We start from the raw sequence: 20,672 nt of genomic DNA, 5'->3' as shown, positions 1-20,672 counted from the left end.
AACGACACGCGGTCTCGTCCGGATTTTCATAATGAAATTACCGGATGTGTGACGCGCGCGCGAACGCGGCTAACGCGACCGCCTGCTCTCCCACGCGTCCTTACGCCCGACGCCCCAACACCTCGAGAAGCCCTGACTTTTGTGGTTTCGAGGGAATCGCGGAGGCGTTCGAGTGTCATTACGATTCCTTACAGCGATTCGAAAGTGTTGTAAAAGCGATCTTACTCGGTGATCGACGGGCCTGCCATCGAGGTTCGAATATTGCCATTTTTAGTCCCACTGCGTTCTCGGGGACCTCGCGCGTTTGAAAGTACAATGGAGGACAAAAGTATTCGTGCCCCTGTTAAAGCGCAATAACTTTTTGAAAACTGGACTGAATGATTTGAATTTTTTTCAGATAGATTGGACCAGTTCGCCAGACAATGACCACAAAATTGTTCTCGAAAATTGTAATTGCTTTTTTCAACCTTCTTGCCTGAGGCTATAACGAAAATTTGAAAAATACCTTTTCTACATTTTATCGAGATCGATTGACGTTGTTACGAGTGGACTGCGGACTTTTTGCATTTACAAATTGCATTGGCAAATGTGGATAGATGAAACTTAACATAGTGATAAGATCGAAATAAACTAACAAATATATGTTTAGATTATGTATACCTTATCAAAATTATTTCAGGAAGAAAATAAATCGCAATTAGTTCCAGTTGCATTTCATGCAGACGATTTTTATTTTACAAACAATTAATTAATATTTCAGTCGTTCTACGGAAAGCAAGTCGCAAATTCAAATCATTTGGATCGGTCTTCTAGAAATTATTACGTCTTAAAAGGTATACGAATGCTTTTGTCGTCCATTTTACGCAGCTCCAAAAGTACATCGTTTTTCATTGCCGAACAAATCAAAGATCACAGTTGGGGGTACGCGATAATAATTGCGTGAAGTTTGTTTTTCGCTGCTCGCATATTCCAATCTCGAAAAATCCGAGCAAGGAACAACTGCGTCCTGGTCATTGAAAGAGGAGAACGGTCCCACGCATCGGCCGGAATGTAATTAACAAAATCTTTTTGTAGGGTTCCCGATTTTTTCACCGGCAGCTAGGAGCGTCAAATTTTTCCGGGTACAATCCTCTTATCGTCGCGGCACCCGCACTGATTTATAATGGCGCTTAATTAATGGAATAATTACGGCCGCGTAATATCACGCGCGGTTTTTCGTGTTTCTCATTATTCACCGGTCCGCGGTCGGTTCGCGAGATACGACAGATACGGGAGACGCGGCTGATTAGGCGAAATTTCATTTGGTGGCCCCCGGCCTCGGCGAGCCGCGTCACGATAAAGCCTCGTTCGCGGTTTTCTAAGCCGAGAGAACCGGCCGTGCGCGGCCCGGCGCAACATTACATGGTATTTATTATCCGACGAGTGCGTACCGTAAAACGAACGCGATTTTTTCGTCCGGTCCGCGGTCCCGCACAATTTCATTAGGGGCGACGTTCGCTGGACTTTGCCGCGCGTGTCCCCGGGGCATCAGTTCTAATTCTCGAGTTTTCGGCCGTCACCGGTTCGGCCGCGGACTATTTCGAGCTGGCGGGAGCTTGTCGCCGCTCGCAGACGCGGCCGCCGCGAGATTTATCACGCGAAATCGTACTCGCACGCTTCCAATTAACTCCCGAGTAATTCCTGAACCGGGTCTGACTGCTTTACGAGGCCCCGGACGCTTCCTGGTGACCCGCGGAACAATGCCCGATGCGTTACCGCTGCATGATTCACGACCCACGACTATCTTCGATCTGGGCCTCCATGCGATGGTCCCAATTTTCGTCCCGCGATCTTTTTATCGAAATTTCCGTATCGATTTTCTCCCTTCTTTACCAATTGTCTTCGAATCCTTAATAGTTTAAAGCGGGTCGTTACGAGAAACAGCCAGTGTTATCGTTTACTAACGTGTGTACTGTTTCCAAATTTATTATTTATTTAACCGCCGCATATTTAAATGCTTAAAAACCATATGAAATTCTCCAAACTGTTAAAAAGAAATCATTACGATATTCGAACATTTCCTTGGCTTTTTTTTCTATCTAAAATTGTCTCATTATAATTGCAATGAATTCTTAGAAAATGAATAATGTTAAACGGAAATTTAAGTTCAGCTTGCAAATTTTGTTCACGATAAGAGAATATTTTGCAATTTTTATTTAATCAGTTCTATTACCGTTATAAATATATTCAATAAAAACGGAAATATTTTAGCTTTATTTTGTGATTACTTCTCGCGTAGAGTTGCGCCGAATGAAATTGTTTGTACACGCACGTTTCTATGAAAATAAAAATATCTGAGACTGAGAGTTTATCTGCGCCAGTCAGCCTGTGAATTAGAGGGGATCGAAGTCGCGCAGTCCCTGCCATCGGAGGATCGGCCGAGGAACAGAAGTCTGCATTTATTAAATCGAGGACAGACATGTTTCTCCACCCACGCGCCACTTTCTTCTCTTTTCCCGACCCCTATCTTACCCCTACGCTATTGCGCGTTCGCGCTTAGGGTAAAATAGTATCCCGATACCGTCTTTGTCACCTCCCCCGTTCCTCTATTTTCTCGTTTCCTATCTTCGTCTTCATTCCCACGAACTTGTTCCATCTTCGACGCACGGAATTCCCTTGGACGGCGTCGGGACAGTGTCCCACGCGAACTTTGCTTTCACTAAAATTCCCGGAGACGGACCGGGTGTTTGTTCGATGGGAGTTCGCCGATGTCTTTCGACTTTCCATCGGGAGCAGATGAAAACTCGTAACAATACGTTCTAACTTGGTGTCAGCCGAGGAGCCGCGGCACGGCGCGGCTGTCGGCGTGGCGAGAGGAGTTTAATCTTCAAAACGACACTTCAACACGTGGGGGACCGGTTGCCGGTCGATTATGACCCGTTTCATGAGAACAGGATTTTTAATTCATCTCTAACTCGAGCATTTTATTCGAAGCAATAAAATTTATTCGAAGCACAAAAATGTCATAAAATTGAAGAAGGTAGCTTAATTAATGGAATTAAAATTGAACAAATTAAATTGTGTGATGTCAATTACTTTTTGACGTTCTCTTGCGCTTTTCTGATCAAATTAGGAGAATGTAACAGATTAGTGCTAGAATTAATTCCTGAATCTAAGCAATTATTAATACTATTATTTATATTTATTCATGTTCTTTAACGCTATTTATTATTAAATTAGCTTTACGAATCGTTCGTTGAATTCTGTTAGGATACAAAATTATTGAAACAGAAATATCTTTCGCGTGAGTTTAACGAGATTTCTTGTTGTTAATCTTCACTGTGATCGGCTCAATTAATAATTAAAACGGCTGTCACGGTTGAACTACTTACTACATATTTCGGCTCCAAAAAATTAGTAAATATTCTTGAAATATTCTAAAATATGGGTATATTATAAGAGTATTATATTTATTATAATAATAAGGGTTATATTATATTTATTATAATAAGGTATACACGTAATAAAAAAAAATTCGAAAAGTTCACGGTCCGTGACTTGTTCATTACTCCGAACACGGCTCGAATCCGTCGCACTTTTCTGCCAAAGCCACGTGCAGCTCTCTCTCGCAGCTCGCGCGCTCGCCTCTTATTGGTCACTGTTTTTCGTTAATAACTCGTAAAGAAAGCTGCGGTTTGCATTTTCGCTAAGGAAAAAGTTACTTCAAATGACCTCATATGAACCTTCCATTTCTCGGAAATACGATAATTTTGGGACACCTTGTATATGGTCAAAGTGTTAATGTACAAGATTGCACGAACGTCCGCAATTCATCGCTTGCGTTCATTTCAAAGCATAAAATTCTAAGAATATCTAAAAAATTCTCGAAGAAAGGACGATGGAAGGGTTGGATTAACATATCAGTGGGTTAGAATCACAGTGGCGCAAGTCACATTTTAACACGATTTGAAGTTAAGGTTAATTTATAATAACCATAATTTATTTCCTTGTCTGCTTAACGTTTCGGCATGTGTAGATCACACTTTAAGACGCAGGTAAAAATTTTCGACAATATAATTTGCGCCACTATGATTCTGACAAGCACATTTAGAAGGCGCACCTTCGCGACGCGAGCGAAACGGACGAATTAAAACCGCGTGTATCCAATCACGGAGATTAAATCAGCTGTTAGAAGCCGAGCGCTCGGGAAGATAGCTAACTTGCCAGAAATCGGAGTCGAAATTGCCGTCGCGGTCGAAGAAGGGCAGGAACAAAATGGATCACCGAAATATCTCGTCGAATGACGAATAGCCTGGGCCGCGGTATCGGCGGATCGTCTATTCCGTTGGTGGAGGATACACGCGACGGATCCTCGCCGAGAAGGACGCTGTCGGGGCTCCGCGGAGAGGACAGAACAATTAATCAAGGGAATACAATCGTGTGTGCCGGGGCCACCGATAGGAGAGACGCAGACGAACCGTTGGCGTGACTGATTCATTATGAGACCGTAATTAAGTCCCCTGTATTAGCATGCCGACTACCGTGGATCGTTCCACGACGGTTCTACGCCGACTGCAACGACTCGGTACGACCCCGAAGGTGCTCCCTATGCTAACGAGACACCCGGATACCCTGGACGCGACGTGTGGCGCGTCGAAAAACCGACCGTTTAGCCCCGTTTACGGGACAAGACCGTTGTCAGGGTGCTCTCCACACTGTGCCGTCTCCTAATGGTCGCCTACCAGACGCGTATCTCTTAATTAGCCGGCGAATTCCACTCAGCCGCACTCTCTTTCTCGCGTGCGCCGCAGGGGTCCCTGCCCCGTTATCAATTTAACCCGGGGCCACGAACTTTCTCGGAGCACTGCAATTTTTTTTAAGCGACCGGCCTTCTGTCTACGCTGTTCCCTCGCACCTCGCGCCGGACCGCTCGCTGTTTTCCCTCGACGATACCCGGCCGCTAACGAGTTTATCCGAACGATGACCCCTAGTTGTTCCTTCCGTTTCCTGCGGCCTTGCAGAAGCAGAGATACAAGGCTATTGGGTACTTGGGGCTGAGTGAATGGCACGTCGGGCTGTGGAATATCCTGCGGTCCAGGATTCCGATTCCCGTGGGGCTTTTCTTTTTAGAATACAGAAACAAAGACTGTTAACCTGTTGGACCGGGTGTGACGAAATATTTAAGTGCTATTTGAGTACAAATATTGCAAGGTTGCAGAAGAAAATACTCGTCGAAGTCACCTTTTAAAGCAGCCAATATCTGCACGACTATCACTTTGCAATGTTTGCGTTCGAGTATCTCGTAAACTAATATTGTTTTGTGTTGGAACGATGATCTGAACCGATGAAGATAATCAAAATTATATTTATTATATTTGTTTATTAGATTCCGTTTGAAGGAACAAAGTCGATCTTCATTTGCCCTGTACGTATTCATTTGCAGAGAAATGTATTATGTCATCTTGTAACCCCCTCGAAGCTTTTAAATTTCTATGGATAACATTTCTTATGCAGTGTGTAATTAATGAGTTATTTTTATTAATTCATTAAAATCAGATGCCCTGTATATAATAAACCTTCCAAAGCCCATGTTGCTTTCTAAGTATTCTTTTTAAAGAAAGAAACAAATTCCCAAAAAGCCTTTATTTTCCGATCGCCGAAAGAGACACAACCCCTTAAATAGTCCGACGAAGGGCGCAGAATTATAAATGAAATAAAATTCGCCAACCCAAAACGTGAAGAGAAAGATAAAACTGAAGTATCATCCCGCATTACCATGTCCTTTATACTGCAATTTCCGGGAGCGTATAGAGCTAAGCCTACCCGGTGAATATCGAGAAGAATTGGCAGATTTCTCCGACTTTCCCCACGGTCCTCGTTCGAGAGAGGAGGCGTTGGCGAATATATTCAGCGCGTCGATCGGCAGGGTGAAAAAAAAATGAATGCCGCGAATCAGGGGCGGCTCGCGTGCGAGCGTAAACCGTGGGGGGAATAAATTACGGGGTCGGCGCGGCGGCAGCGGCGTCTTCTCCGCGCCGATTAATAGTTCTGTCAATAAGATTAATCGAGCGTTGATTTTCCGTGTGGTTTTCAGCACGCTGAGGTGGAGGATGGAGGAGCTGGAGACGTTGGAGAGCACGGAGTGCCCTGAGTGCCCCGGGCCACCCCCCGAGTTCCGGTTGCCGCCACCACCCCGGCCACCCTTCCTCACCGACGGCACCTTTTGCTCGGAGGAACCCCTCACCGAGATCGAAGATTGCGTCGCCATTCCGGTGAGTTCGATCCGCCATTATTTCGACGATTTTTCGAAAACAGACGGTGCCGTTATATGGCCGCTGCTGCCGAGGGTCGAAAGAGGAAACTTTCACCCTCGTTCACCGCGTGCCGAACTTTCCCCGCTTAATTAGTCCACGCCGTATCGGCTTTGCTTGAATATTCGATCGCGCGTTTGTTAATTCCCGATCGAACTTCGGTCGCGATTACTGTCTAATCTACGGTTCGATCTCTCGGCGGATTACACCGGATTGCAACTTGCTGCCAGGAGCCCCCTTCGAAGGAACTAGTAAGCCTTTGTCGAGCATGTAATATTCCCGGGATTTCTCGTAACGAATAGTTGCTCATCGAGTTTGCGTTATAATAATCAGTGGAGGATTGAAAAGTCTCGAGCTCGAGAGTCGTTTTTACGAATTTTCCTGCTCGAACAACGCGGCACAACTGTATAAGATAGCGGAGCTGGTTACTGACGAGTGGCCAGTTGCTATACTTCCGGTTTGTTTACGGCCATAATTCACTTTTTGTGCACATTATGCATTCGTTTACATTTTATGCAGAAATAAACGGAATACAGTAAGTTCTCCCCAATTTTCCTTCAGCTTGTGAACAAAAATGAACAATTTGGGAGGAGGAGATACAATTATTCGAGCCTCGCTGCTCATTTTTATAAATCCCCATTGTGAACAATTATAAAAACGAGGTGCAAGGCTGTATATAATTGTATCTCCTCCTTCCAAATTGTCCATTTTTGTTTACAAATTGAAGGAAAATTCGGCAGAATTTACTGTACAACGGTACATTTGCTTGCGACATTGTATACGTTTAAGCATGTTCAACCTTTGACCGGATAATGGTGGCCGCGGGCGGTCGGACGCAAGTTTAAACAAGTCATCATACGTTAATGCGATTATTTTAAAAATTCGTGTAATATTCTCTATTAACTGATCAAATTTGCAACGTTTCAACGTAAATTTACTTGCACCTACTGATTTGTCAATATGCAATATTTGCCGAAGCAATAACCGGCAATATTCGGCAGTCCGGTCAAGAGTTAAAGAGGCACGAAGCCAGCGGTGATCGGTGCAACGTTAAATTCAACTTCGAAACAGTACGCAACGTCAAAATCTGACGTTTGTGGAATCAGCGAGCATATTTCTCGTCTGACAAATTGTTCGAATGCGCGAAAGCGGCCGAGTTAATGAAACGGAATCGCAGCGTGAAATCGAGACGGCTGCGAGTAGAATAAAAATGGCTGGTCCATGGCCGGAACAGGTGGCACAGAAGAACGGCACCGTATGAAAGAGCGTAACGCGGTTCCACCACCGCGCGGCCGGCCGATTCATATCGGGAGGACGAAGGATTTTACAGCGGGATAAATTCCGGGCGCTCCCCTTATCCGGCGCCAGCGAATTGAATCGGGAGCTGCCCGGACAAAAACGATCCCGCGTCTCCGTTAATCTTCGCGTTGCTTCTTCTATGGCCGGGAGACGGTTGCCTAACAAAGCGTCGCGCGGAATCTTGGCCCGATCTTCGAGACGCTAGTGGCACAACTGCGGGGCGAACGCGGTTGGTTGGGGGGTGGAACTATTAACCGCAATCCGAGACCACCGAGATACGGCGATTCTATAACTATTTCCCTCGGTTCGATGTGATCTACGGCCGGGAGGGGCGTGGGCAGAGGGCCGCAAAGAATTCCAATTAAAGTTACCGGCGCGAGGGTGGCCCGCGAGGCCTCGCGTGCCCAAACTTTCGAATAAGTTTGCGGCCCGGCGACAAAACCTTTGAAACTCCCCGCGGATTCCGTGACACTGAAAGGCTTCATTTCGCCTCGTTACGCTGCGATAAATCGCGGCCAGCGATTAATCCCCGGGTCTTCGGTTGTTCCACCCGTTGTCAAGCTTCTCCCGACCACCCAACAATCTTCGTGCGACAAAAGTCACGGGGCTTACGACGCGGAATTGGAAAACTGAAGCTCTTGTTTAGCTCGCTGTCTGGAGATCGTATTACTTGGTAATCCCAGAAGATGATGTTAGAAGTAACCATAAATCATATCTTATGTAATATATCAATATATGTATATATACATATATTTTCAGTACGCGTATGTTTCATCAGGATCTACTAAACGCATTTTTTAAATCTTCGTTATAAGCTCAGATAATAAAGTTAAAAAACAAGATTCTTTTTATTGTCTTTTTGTCATACCAAGAAATAGCAAAATAAAAAAGGTAGTATAATCACTGTCGCTAAGGAAAAAGTTATTTCAAATGACGCCTATTTCCCAGAAATACGATAATTTTGGGATACCCTATATATATATGTCGGTAAAATAGGAGCCGATCTGTAAATATTGTACGCATGTGACATGTATTGTCTTGCATTGTCTTTTTATATGTTGCATACAATAGAGATTCTGTATGTTTTTTGTACAATAGACACTGTCCAGAGAAGGATGAGGCACAGAATATTTATCTACGTATATATATATCTATATATACCTATCGTTAAGTTTAATAAAGAGTTTTAAAATTAAAATTAAAACAAAGACGAAAGAGGGCAGCGTTTAACGATAAGAAACCAATACAAATTAACAGATAAAATTCTCCTGAAACGCTTCAAAGTGCTCGTGACGCAGGCTTTATTTTATCCGACAAAAGATTTCAAATATTAGTCTGAGCTTTCGAAGATGATCGAACTCTTAATTGATCAATTACACCGCAACCGTACTCCTTCTATCTTGTCCCGGCGATATTGAGCTAGACGGCTCAGCGAAAATATGTTCAATTTTGGGGATCTCTTGTGCACCGCCATTCCTCCCACCCCGAACGCATGAAGATCCATTTATGCGAAAGACCGCTAGGAAGGATTAGTCCAAGGCCCATCATGGTGCAAATCGAGGTGGGCCGAAAACTGGGCAAAAACTGGTAGCGAGCCCAAGAGAGTGGGATCGCGCCGTGATTGATGTTAAAAGCGGGTCGGGCCGCGGAGACTAATCATAGGAGAGCGGGAGAAAAAAAGTTGAAACAAGCTGCGAGCGTGTAAGTCGCGACGCGGGACAGCCCCGTTTCTGTTATTGTCTTTAGTCTGTCGCTTAAAAACCCGTATTTACTAGTGACAGGCGCCGTAGGTCCGACGACGCCGTCGCTTTTTCGGCTTGCTCGTGGTAAAAACGGCGCGGGCCTATTAATAGAGAACACGTGTCCCCGGGTCGTCCCGTGAACCCTGGGACCCATTATCGCCCGACGATTTTACATCATTACGCGTAATTGGAGAATCTTTCCGGCCGGCGAAATTTATCTTCCGTTTCGTTCCGATTAAACAAGCGAGACGTTCGTGGGAACGGGCCGACCGGATCTCTAAAAACGGCGCGGGCCTTCCGCGCGAAAATAACGATACAGCGATCCCGGCGAGATGAGAATAATTTATATCGGCGTAACGACGCCCTACAAAGAGCAGCCCCGGTCCCGGGGCGGTGCGGCGCACCGACGTGCCGCGGAGCAGGGTGGGCGGAAGGTGATTTCACAGGAAATCGCTTTAATCGCAGTTTCCTCGTAACACACCCGTTATTTGCAGCCCCGTTTATAATTTCTAATTTCGAGCCGGGCCGTGTTATATTAAATCACTTTAATATCGAGCAGTGTCTCGCAGCGAGCGAGAGTTTAATCTAAAATAATTATTTTGCGCGGGAGGCGCCCAGACCGAGCCGGCCCCGGCTGGTTACACCGCCACGAGACACCCACGCCCACACCCTCGCCCGCAACCGCCTCCGCACATTCGCGCACGAACGTGCTTCTTCTCCTCTTCTCTCCTCGCCTCTCCTTTTCTCCTCTCCTCTCCTCTCCTTCTCGTGCACATGCAAATCCCGCGACTTTCGAAAGGAGAGACCCGGCCGTCGGTTTTTGCGCCCCCTCGTCTGGCTTTACGGGGCGTTAAACGCATCGGGCGTCCTTAATTGAATTCTCCTCCACCCCTCCAACCCCCGCGATTCCGCCAAGCCCGCTCGTCCGACGCAGCAGTAACTACCGAAATTGCAGTAAACATTTTGTCTGTCCTCTGGCATTCCTTGACCGAGATCCCGCTCGCCGTTTCAACAGCGGCCCTTCGACTCCTTCCCTTTGCCACCCACTTTTACTTAGCTACTATCGATCTTCGAAGACGTTCCCTCAGGTGCAAGACACGTCGTAGACCCTCGATTTTGCATTTTATTTCGACGCCGCCGTAGGATTCCGTAAACTACGGTTTTTGCGCGTTTAAGGAAATGTTTTAGCCATAGTTTAAACGAACCTTTGGATGCAAGAAGGGCCTGAGAGGTAAAAGTAAATATCGAGAAGTGTCTCGAAACATTATGAAGACAAAAATTTCTTATACCTAATAAAGTTGTTTTAATACTCTTCAGAATATTCATAATTTCAATTTTTCTCCTCTTCATTTCATTAGAGTGACGACAATTGTTGATTATAGTATCCTCAGGCCCTTCATGTATAAAATTCAAAAATATGATAAAAAATGAGATTTATTAACATTATTCTTTGTTTTCGATTTTTATATAATATTTGAGAATATGTACATACAAATGAAAATTGCTCTTCAAACAAATTTAATGCCGAATGGATATTATTGTAACACTTGTGGCAACATGTAAGGACTGGATTAAAAGTCTTCTAATTACGTTTCCAAGTATCCTCCTGAGGAAGTATTCTTCGATCTGCGTTTGTAGATCGTCGTAGTCTGAACTAGAAGCTTGTCCTTTCAGTAAACTACTATTAAAGTTTTTACCATATCCACTGTTAATGCGTCTACACGTCGGTCGGGTTTCTCTCGAAGCCCGGCCGGAAAGTGTACATAAAACCGCAGTCTAAACGTAAGTTGAACCGTGTTGCGCGTTGCATTACACCTAACCGGCAGACAACGTAGCTCAAATTTACCTCTTTAAGGACAAGGCAAGAGGAACCCGCAGGCCCGCGCGGCCAAACATTTGTCAAAGAAAAATATGGTAGCCGCCGGTCTTCGTTTAGCGGCATTTCGTATACACGCGCAAGCATCCGCAGTCTATTTACGACCGCGCGGACAAAACGTTTGTCAAGAAAGAGCTGTCCGCCGCGGTTGCTCCGGTGATTTTCGAGTCCCGCGGATCCATCAGCCGGCTCGAAGCACTCGGCCGTGTCTCTCTTCTCTCCTGATTTACGCAAAGTTTGTTTTCGGGAGCGCGGAGGGGTTGTTTCGGGGCGAGGGTGGAGAAGGACGGAGGAAAGAGGACTCGAGCGGCCGGAGAAGTTCCGCCGAGAAAGAACTGGAGAGAAGCCAACGCGGAAGAGTCTCCGGGCAAAGAATCGTTCCATCTCCGACGTGGAAAAAGCTTTGGGGGCGCGAGGCAAGGGAGCGGAAGAATTAAACAGTGGGGGTTGGGGACGGGAGAAGCGAGCCGGATGATAGTAATTAAAAAGCAGCAGGAGAACACAGTCCGCGTAAGTTGTTTCGAGTTTATTAGAGGACGATACAGTCGCGCGATATTTATTAAGCCACCCTACCGCGCCAGTCGGTTGCCCCGCAACCCTTGGCCCCTGCCCGGGACCCGAGTTGTCGCGATCGTTTCCGTTTCGCAGACACCCGGGGGTTAATTTCTTCGGAGATATTTATCGCCAGAAATCCCGTCTCGGGAGCAAAATGCGAGACCGGAGTCTCGCACGCGAGGAACAACCGCCCCCGCGCCGCTGCGAAAGTTTAAATTAAGTCTCCGAGTATAATGCGACGACTGCGGCCAATCGGACGAGTTTCGCTATGAATTATGGGTCGAGCCAGATTGCGGCCGGAGGTGCAGAGACCGAGATGGGGTCGACTATCGAACGAAAAGGAAACTGGAAGAAATTGGAGGTCGCGGCGAGCTGGGATTCCTCCCTCCTCGGTAACCTTCGCGGACTGTGGGGAAGGGGGAAACGGGTGAAACGGAAAGGGCGAGAACGGGAAGAAGTCTTCGCTGATAGCGTTTTTGCGTCGGAGGGGGGGGGGGAGTGCCCAGTCTCTTTATTACGCCTGGGAATCCGCTTTGTTTCTGCCGATGAGAGGGCGGGGGCGAAGTCCAGGACGGGGCTGGCAGGGAAAGCGAGAAAAAGGACGCGAAGAAAGATGAGCAGAGGGAAAAGAATGCTGTTCCCCTAGGCAGAAGTTTGCGCGACTCGGCTCGACGACGGCGCGGCACCGGGAACTAAAAAGTGAACCGGCCTGGAAAATGGGAAGAAAAAGGGGGTAGTTATTCCCGGAGTTTCGCGGCGGTCGCGTGCACGGGGGGAACACACGGACGCGGATCCGCTCTCTTCAGGAACTGTATCGTTGCAGTTACGGTTAATTACAGCGCCGACGGAATTGGTTTCGTTTATCGGCGCAGCTCGATGGAACGTATCGTCATTTCGACCGGCCAGATAGCAAATCGATGCCAGACGTCGACGTCCTCCTCCTGGATATCGACAGAGGACCCTCGTCCGGATTATCTCGGGCCGATTGTGTCTCTTCTCTTTCGTCGATAGCCCGGATTTCCTGCCTGTCTGCTCGGGGACCGGAGGCCGGTTTGCCTATCGGCAATAACCGGTGCCTACTCGCTGCGATTCTACCGCCAGCCAATCCCGTGTAGACCGAATTTGTCCGCACTCGCCTGCTACTGTTGCTCCGGCTGATACCGCCACGCTTTCTAGTCGACGACGAATCCAAAATGCATTCGCGTAACGCGGAATTATTATCTATTTCAATTTTCGTCCACGGCCCTACAATTAAGAACTGGAAACTCGACTGGGCAAATCTGAAAATTCCAACTCCGGAACGGCAAGCTTTCATTTCTCGTTCAATATTAGCGTTCTGTAACATTTCTTAACACATCGCTTGACATTGCTTAATGCTTTTCAGAAATCTATGATCTACAGCTGCGAATTTTACAACAGAGTTTCTCGAAACGTGCCAACGAATCGATTACAATAACGCAATCGAATCATTTTCTTCGGGAATTGATTTTTAACAGTAGATTTCCAAGCTGCTTTCGAAACAATACTGTTACGGTGTAAGGACGTAGATATTATTTTCCCTAATTGACGCTCGGATTGTACACGAAAGTGGACAATTTGGGAAGAGAAGAGCCGCTCGAATAATCGTGTCTCTTCTTTCTAAATTGTCCATTTTTGTGCACGATCTGAACCCCAATTAGGGAGAATTTACTGTATTCATATCTTCAACAAACAGATCAAAGAAGGCAAAAAGTAAATTACTAAGTTAGTAGTCTATTCATTATGATTCGAAATTAAAAGATTCAATGATGTACAAAAACACGTGACCGAGTAATCAGCAGGTAAAAAAGGTCACGCATGTATTCTAACTGGATAATAAGCCATACGAAGCAAAATTCGAAAACAATTGTGAGTCATATCAACATCTTTTTTTACCTCCGTTGTTACAATCGTTCGTATTAAAGTTGTATTAAAATCGCTTGACTGATTCATTCAAAGAAACATCCATTCGAGATTAATTTCGAGCTATCCTGAAAAACTCTTTCATAAAGTGGCTCTTGAGCAACTCGCATTCTGCTCGCCCCGAAACAAGTACAGTCTTCGAAAACACTTTCGAGAAGCTTCCTGTAAGCAAAGAATTCGTATTCTTATCGTAGAACGTCGTTTAAATAGCCACATTGACGCGAAAAGAAGCACGAATCATTGTGACAGTCTGAACCATTGGTAGCCCGTGTCCGCCGTTTCTTCGGTCCGTGTCGTGCCATGAAAATAGCTGCGGAAAAATCGGAGAATTATACCGAAATGAGTTCGAGCGAGCGATACGCGTACGCGAGCAGAGACCGCGAAATCCTTTGATCCAACCGAAGGTCCTCGGTCTCCGAGCCGTCTCTCTTGTCCCAAGACTCTGTCATGCCGCGGAATAAAACGGCGCGCGAGCTCGAGCGGACAGTTGCCCGCTTTGTTCCCGCGTACGCGGAGCACCGATTTATTTCGCTCGTTCCGCGCGCGCGTAATATCTTTCCGGTTCGCGTGCGCCGCGCGGATTCCTCAACGTCCTCCTTTCCAGCTTTTTAAATCCGATTCTCGTTCGTACGCTTTCCTGGCCCCGACGAGCCGCCCCGCGATCTGCTTTGTCCTACTCGCGGACCGCAATTAAACCTCGCAAACTCTATTAACAACGAGGGGGGACGCGTTGCTTGACACGCGACGTTGATTCAAACGTTACACGCTCGCGACTGCTTTGCCAACGGCTAATTTTTCTTGCTTCGCTGTGATGGAGCTTTAATTTTACCAGTCCGTTGACGAAGAAGTCCCATCTCTGCGCCATGTTGCGTTGATTTTGAAACCGCGACGAATCGCTTAATTACGCTCGCTTCGCTGTTTATGGTTCACAGAATCTACGCTAAACTAACCGACTGCGCTGAAAGCGACTTGTTTGCGCGTATTGCTTTATAATAACGACAAGAACTTGAAAATGCTGTTCAACTAATTCCAACATAATAAAATAATTACAAAATGAAATGAATATCTATGAAGCTCCTGTATTTCTTAACTAATACGGCCAATTTTTATACCACGTGAATCTCCGCAGTCTAGTTATTGTAATTTCGACAACTAGAAAATAAAAAACGCGGAAGCAATAATTTCGACCGGCTCGGTTGGTCCAATGTGCGGTAATCCCTAGAATTGAATTTAAACCCGATGCACCGTGCCTCCGTCGCGGAACAACAACGAGCGGAAAATTCTTTCGCTGGTTAGCGGATCGAGTCGCGTCTCGTTTCACAACAGCCTCCGCTGAAGCAGAGAACGAAATCCAGCGGAAAGGCGTATCCGCGGTGCTTTGTTTCAGCGTTTGTGCAACGAAAAGGCCATAAAAATAAGAACAATGGCAGGAGCAAGCTGCCGGGGACGGTAAAGTTTGCTAACTAATAAAGACGTTACAGCCGCAGTTACAACTGCTGCGAAAGTATCGAGTTCTCGCGACAAGCCAGCTGGGCGAGTCATTAAATCGACTTCCGGCGCGAGCCACCCACCACCGCCACCGCGTGTCCGCATTGCCACGGATTAGAGTCGATATTAAATCGCAACTATGTCGGATGGCGCGGCATGATCGAGCCCGGCGTAATCGGCGCGTACGCGAGCCGCTCGTAAGCGCGTAAAGTACCGGCTGAACCATCCGGTATGCGCATTTACGTGTGTTTCCCCTGTGGGCCAACGGCTGCGGGGCGAATCGCGGCACAGAACGGCGCGGAGCGGTGCGGAGCGGTGCGGAGCGGTACGGAGCTGCGAATGCATTAACTTTCCCCGGCCAGAACGCGTTAAATCATTCGCGTCGCGCATAACGGCGCATGCCGCGCGTCTATGCAACAACCGGTGCTTTATCGGCTGGCATAAATCAGCGACTAATCCGCCGCTTTCGCGGCCTACCGTTATCGGTCTCCTTGCCGCGGTCGGGAGCAGGCGATTTTACGCGAGCACCGCTCGCGAATCGCCGCCGGTAATAAAGTGGGCGGCAACGAAGCGTGAAGACTGCCGCGCATCGAGCGACAGGTGTTTAGATGAATATACCTGGCGAGCCAATTGGAAATCGCACCGCAAACAACCGGTCTAAACGATACCTATGCTTAACCCGTCACTTCCTTCTCTCCAAATCAGTGATAAGGTTTAGAATTTTTTCTTTAGGATTTCAGACGCTAATATGGTACCGTATTTTGTGGTACTGGTAGCTCTTTTTCAGCCGACTCGATTTGTGAGGAAACATTATCAGTGAGAAGAACGTTTAGACAGAAAAATTATATAGGTAGAAAAATTATATAGGCAGAAAAAATATATAGCGAGAAAAAATTATCAGCGAGAAACATTATTTATGATGTAATCTATAGCGTCTAACAACATATCAGGTTTCCTAAATATCTTTTAGGATGATATTCTCCAAAATACGGTACAATATTAGCGTCTTCATGCGACATCATGCCGGTTCATCATCTGAAAAGGTTAACAAATATTTCTATGACAGGTTTCAAGATGAAAAGTCATAAATGCATTTTCTGTTTTCGCGAAAATAGGTGAATATAATTCAAAAAATAAAGATAAAATTGATCGTGTGTAACATTCGCGCGTTTGTAGTTTGTGGAAATTAAGTAAATGTCGGCGAAGCAACGCCATAGCAATCGCTAACCTCGATCGACAGGAAACGATCGTTTGACGGAATGTCCCGTTTACACACATTTATTCTGCCGGAGGACGATGCAAGATAAGGCGGCTGTGGCGGCTAATCACGTAAGGATCACAATTAGCCGTGCGATCGTATGCGAGAAAACGGGACGGAAACACAAAATGAAGTACCGTCCAAGTACATCGGATAGCTGATTCGAAAAGGAAATGACGCGTACGAACGAAAGCGACATATTTTTCGCAGAGAATCGATGCCCCGAGGCTGAACTCCGATCTTCGACACCCTGTATAATTCAGTTTTCCCGTGCCGATTTCCACCCTCCGGCGGGCTATAAGGGTGCACAATGGTGCACTTTCGACACGGTTTATAGCCCCTCCCGCAATCCTTGCTCAAACCCTTAAAAACGACGCGGCGTGAATATAAAATTCTACGATAGCTTAATCCGGGAGATACGCCTACGGTTTCGAACGCTGGACGTAAGGCGCCACTTAATCCGGTATATATCGCGGTGCCGTGTTAGGGGTCTTATTCTTTCGAGCATGGGGTTGAAAGGGACGTTGGATAACCCTTAGCCAGGATATCTCCGCGGCTGATACCGGTCCGCGTCGTTAGCGCCATTATTATGCCCGCGAATAACCGCGTTCCGCTCGGTTCCGTCGGTGTTCACGGGTTTTACTTCGGCATAAAGCCGGCCAATAACCGTACCGTCGTAATAAGATCTACCCTGGCCGCCCTTTGAAGGACGCGATAAATGGACCGCGAGTGCATCCACGTGAGAATCCCTTTGCCGCGAGATAAACCATCGTTGCCCAGTTCGGGACAATAAATCCTGAAGCCGAAGCTCCTCGTTAGGCTCGCGAGGGACACGGAGACCCTAGACTGCTCCGGAGTTTAGGACGGGGATTCTCGAGTGCCCGAGTTCTCGAGAAGTATTTAGTCTACGGTGGCCGATACACGATTAACACAGGACACACCGCGGGGCTCCGTGAGAGTCCGGGAGATCATCCGCAGCGACAAATTATAATTAGACCGGAGACGAGGTCGGACGGAAGCCAGACGCCGCAAAGAGGTCCTGCTTAGGCTCCCGACACCGTTCCAGACGATGCAGGCGTGTTTACATGACGTGGCCCCGTGGAAACCGGCACGTGGAAACTTTCTCGACCTTGCGAGCGTTGCATCGGCCCGGCTCGCGTGGGAGAAAGAGCATCGCCACTTCCGTTGCAGGATTTCTGGTGTCGAAAGATTAGCTAAACACTTGAGCCACCCTTCTCTATTTGTCTACAATCGTCCAGGAAAATATGCGGTTCGAAAGACATTATTGACCATCTTTCGAAGATTCTCCACATCTGCACGGAAGTCTGCAGTCTAATTGTTATTTATCGTGGATCTCGGATACTTGAAGAATGCGTCGTGATTTTGTTGGAATTTGTAATCGTTTATTTGCTAATAATGCGATACAAATATAATACAGTGAATAAAAAAAGCACCCAGCGGATATAAAATGTACTTTATGCGAAGAAGAGTAACTGTATGTGAAGTCGCGGATCTAGGCTGATGAACGCCTCTGTAGTTCTCTGGAAAGTGTCTCGCACTGGAACGTGCAGTCCTTTTATACTATTCCTTTAGGCAAATTCCAGGTAAATGAGAGTCCTAATGTATATGTGTGTATGTGTGTTTCCCCGAGAAGACCGGGCCTGTACCTGCATTTATGAAGCTCGGGCTTGTACCTGTATTTATTGCCCCTATGTATGCATGTGTGTGAGAGAGTATCGTTGTATATACCAACAGATTTTGGAACAGAATTTCTTACGAATCGAAACCGCCATGAGAGCTCGTACGTCCGCCGTTGTACACAAGAGACCAGAGAACGATCTCGACAAAGGTACACGAACGATGATATAAACACCGTAAGAAGGACATCGATCGTTACCTTCCAGTAACGATTATTTCATCATCGACACACAATAGCTATTCCTGCAATCTCGCTGTTGACACTACTTTATTCATGTTTACAGCATCGTAGTAACGAGTCGGGGAGATCGGTTCAGATTCTGCTTCTTTCTGTGGAAGTTGGACGATGTCGTTGCCTCTATAAATGACCACGTGTGTACGTCACACTCACGGATGCTATGCAACTTTCGCGAACAAAACCAGCTACGTTCGCCCGAACCCAACCAAGTTGGAGCGATGAAACTGGACGACCCACCCTACGTACAGTACAGGAGCAAATAGCGGGGCAGTGGGGGCAGCGCGTCCGTGATTGGCCGCTCGATAGACGGCCACTGCCTTTCCGGGATCGTCCAGCGCAGCTACTTACCGGTCGTCTACTGTATATCGGCCGGTAAACCGGTATCGCAGTTTGCTCAGCTTGGATCGAGATTGGCGTGGAAATTTCGTAGACAAGCTCGTTTCGCGAGTCCATAATTTACCAGAAAATAACCGGCTACACGGGATGCTGGCTGTCGGGACGACAGAATTTGCGGTCAACGACAGAATTCCGTCGGCCGGGGGTGGGGACCAGGCGGTGTGGAAGGGAAGGAAGAAGGGCATCCAGCCCTCGGAGGATCGCCGGTCGTCCAAATGTTGACGGGGTTTACGGTTTCTCTCGTTCCGCGCGACGAGTTACGTGGCCGAGGCGGGTAGCTAGCGCCGAGGCGGCAGTGTTTACGCGTATCCGGAATAATCAAGGGCTGGTCGGGGATCGTAACGAGGGTGTAGCGAAACCGCAGCCGCCGCCGCTGCTAAGCCGAGCGCTCTTCGGGGCGAGGAGCCGCGCGAACGCGGGCCAAACGACCCTCCTCCGCAACGATCTCGCTTCCCCAGAGCGTCGTTAGTCGCTGCCGACCGGGTGATGCGGCAAAAATTTGCGGTTTCCTGCCCGGCGCCCGTTCCTGCGAGAGCCTTTTCACTCGATCCGATTGCCGTCATTCATAATTGAACGGCAGGACCGACTTCGCGCGGCCTCGTAATTCGATCAAGACCACCCTTGATGGCGCGAGTTTGGGGCACGTAGGTTGTCCGTTCTGATCATTTTGCTGGCCCCGAGATGGAGGCTTCGGTGTGCCGTTTAGGGTGCAGGCCTACTGGAGGCTCGTGTATTTTGCCAGACTTCGTTAACCGTTAACACAGACTGTTGAGGAACAGCGAGGCCTCAACAGACGATCGGCGGGCGCGTTGGCTAAACCGTTTACGATCCTCGCAATCATCGCACATACGGATATCGCGTATTACAGAACCAAACGAAGACTCTTCACGAGTAAATCACGGCATTGACAACGCGAGACATTGAGACGCAACTTCCACTGACAGAAACATATTGGAAATGTTGACGAAATCGGTAAATAGTTCAGTTCCTGGTAATGTGCGAGATTGAAAGCACGTGTTCGTTTGGCTAGTAAACTACCTGATCGATTCTACAGCTGTCCTGCTAATTATTCTGACCCCACAACGACAGAAACAGTCAACGATCGCCACTCAACTTTATGCATAACAGAACGCGAAAAATCGTAAAAACTGGAAAGAACTAGATAAATCCCGAAGTCGAAAAGAACGCGGTGAACGGACAAAATGGAAACATCGCCAAATAATCGCAATCAAACGCGACTTGTAACACATCTGCTAAGTTTCAAATCATTACATCGAACAGCCCAATTTCATTTCAATGCATAATTACCAAACTCGTGAACCTCGAATGTTAACGGCTTTGTTCTTCGTTTTCTGCGTTAGACGTGTCGCGTGATCGCTGCTCTGTAAAGACATGATAAATACGGTTGATTTATTATCAGTAAGATCCGCTGTCCGATAATTCCCAACAACAGCCGCACAAGTATAATTTTAAACGAGGTTAAGTTTCTAGAAATCAATTTTAATAAATATCCGCGACCGACCGCCCCAAAGCCAGCATCCCGGCTCCGAACGAGATAATTACTTTTGCAAACGATATTCGGCCACTCTTCCCACGAAGCCCGAGTCCCTGAGTCAAGGTCACCCCTGACAAGGATAGCGCCGCGAAGACAGAAAATTAAAGGAGGGGAAGCGAGAGAGAGATCGAGATCAAGATCGAGAGAGAGAGAGAGAGAGAGAGAGAGGAGGAGGAGGAGTCCGGCGCACCGGGTTGCTTTCGGTGGTCGTCTCGCAGGAGCCAATTAACCCCGGCGTAATTAATAACCCATACTCTAATAACTCGGGCTCGCGCAAAAACGCAGATTGCGTCCGTAGCAGGAAACGATGGGCGGCGGAGGAACAGAGCGAGGGCT

At 47.2% G+C, this 20,672-nt stretch overlaps 1 protein-coding gene across 2 annotated transcripts in view; it reads left to right on the top strand.

Annotated features, from left to right (window-relative positions):
• pxb (putative Hedgehog signaling attenuator pxb) overlaps positions 1-20,672 on the top strand; it is a 508,778-nt gene that overhangs the window by 401,350 nt on the left and 86,756 nt on the right. For both annotated transcript variants that reach the window (XM_033468232.2, XM_033468231.2), the window contains exon 2: positions 6,074-6,251. In XM_033468232.2, coding sequence (XP_033324123.1) covers positions 6,090-6,251 — 162 coding nt within the window. In that variant the 5' untranslated portion in view covers positions 6,074-6,089. The remainder of the gene's footprint in view (positions 1-6,073; positions 6,252-20,672) is intronic.

Source organism: Megalopta genalis, chromosome 2 (genome assembly GCF_051020955.1).
Source record: "Megalopta genalis isolate 19385.01 chromosome 2, iyMegGena1_principal, whole genome shotgun sequence".
Classification (NCBI taxonomy): domain Eukaryota; kingdom Metazoa; phylum Arthropoda; class Insecta; order Hymenoptera; family Halictidae; genus Megalopta; species Megalopta genalis.
The sequence above is the reverse complement of the archived record's forward strand: the minus strand, read 5'-3'. Positions and strand labels throughout refer to the sequence as shown.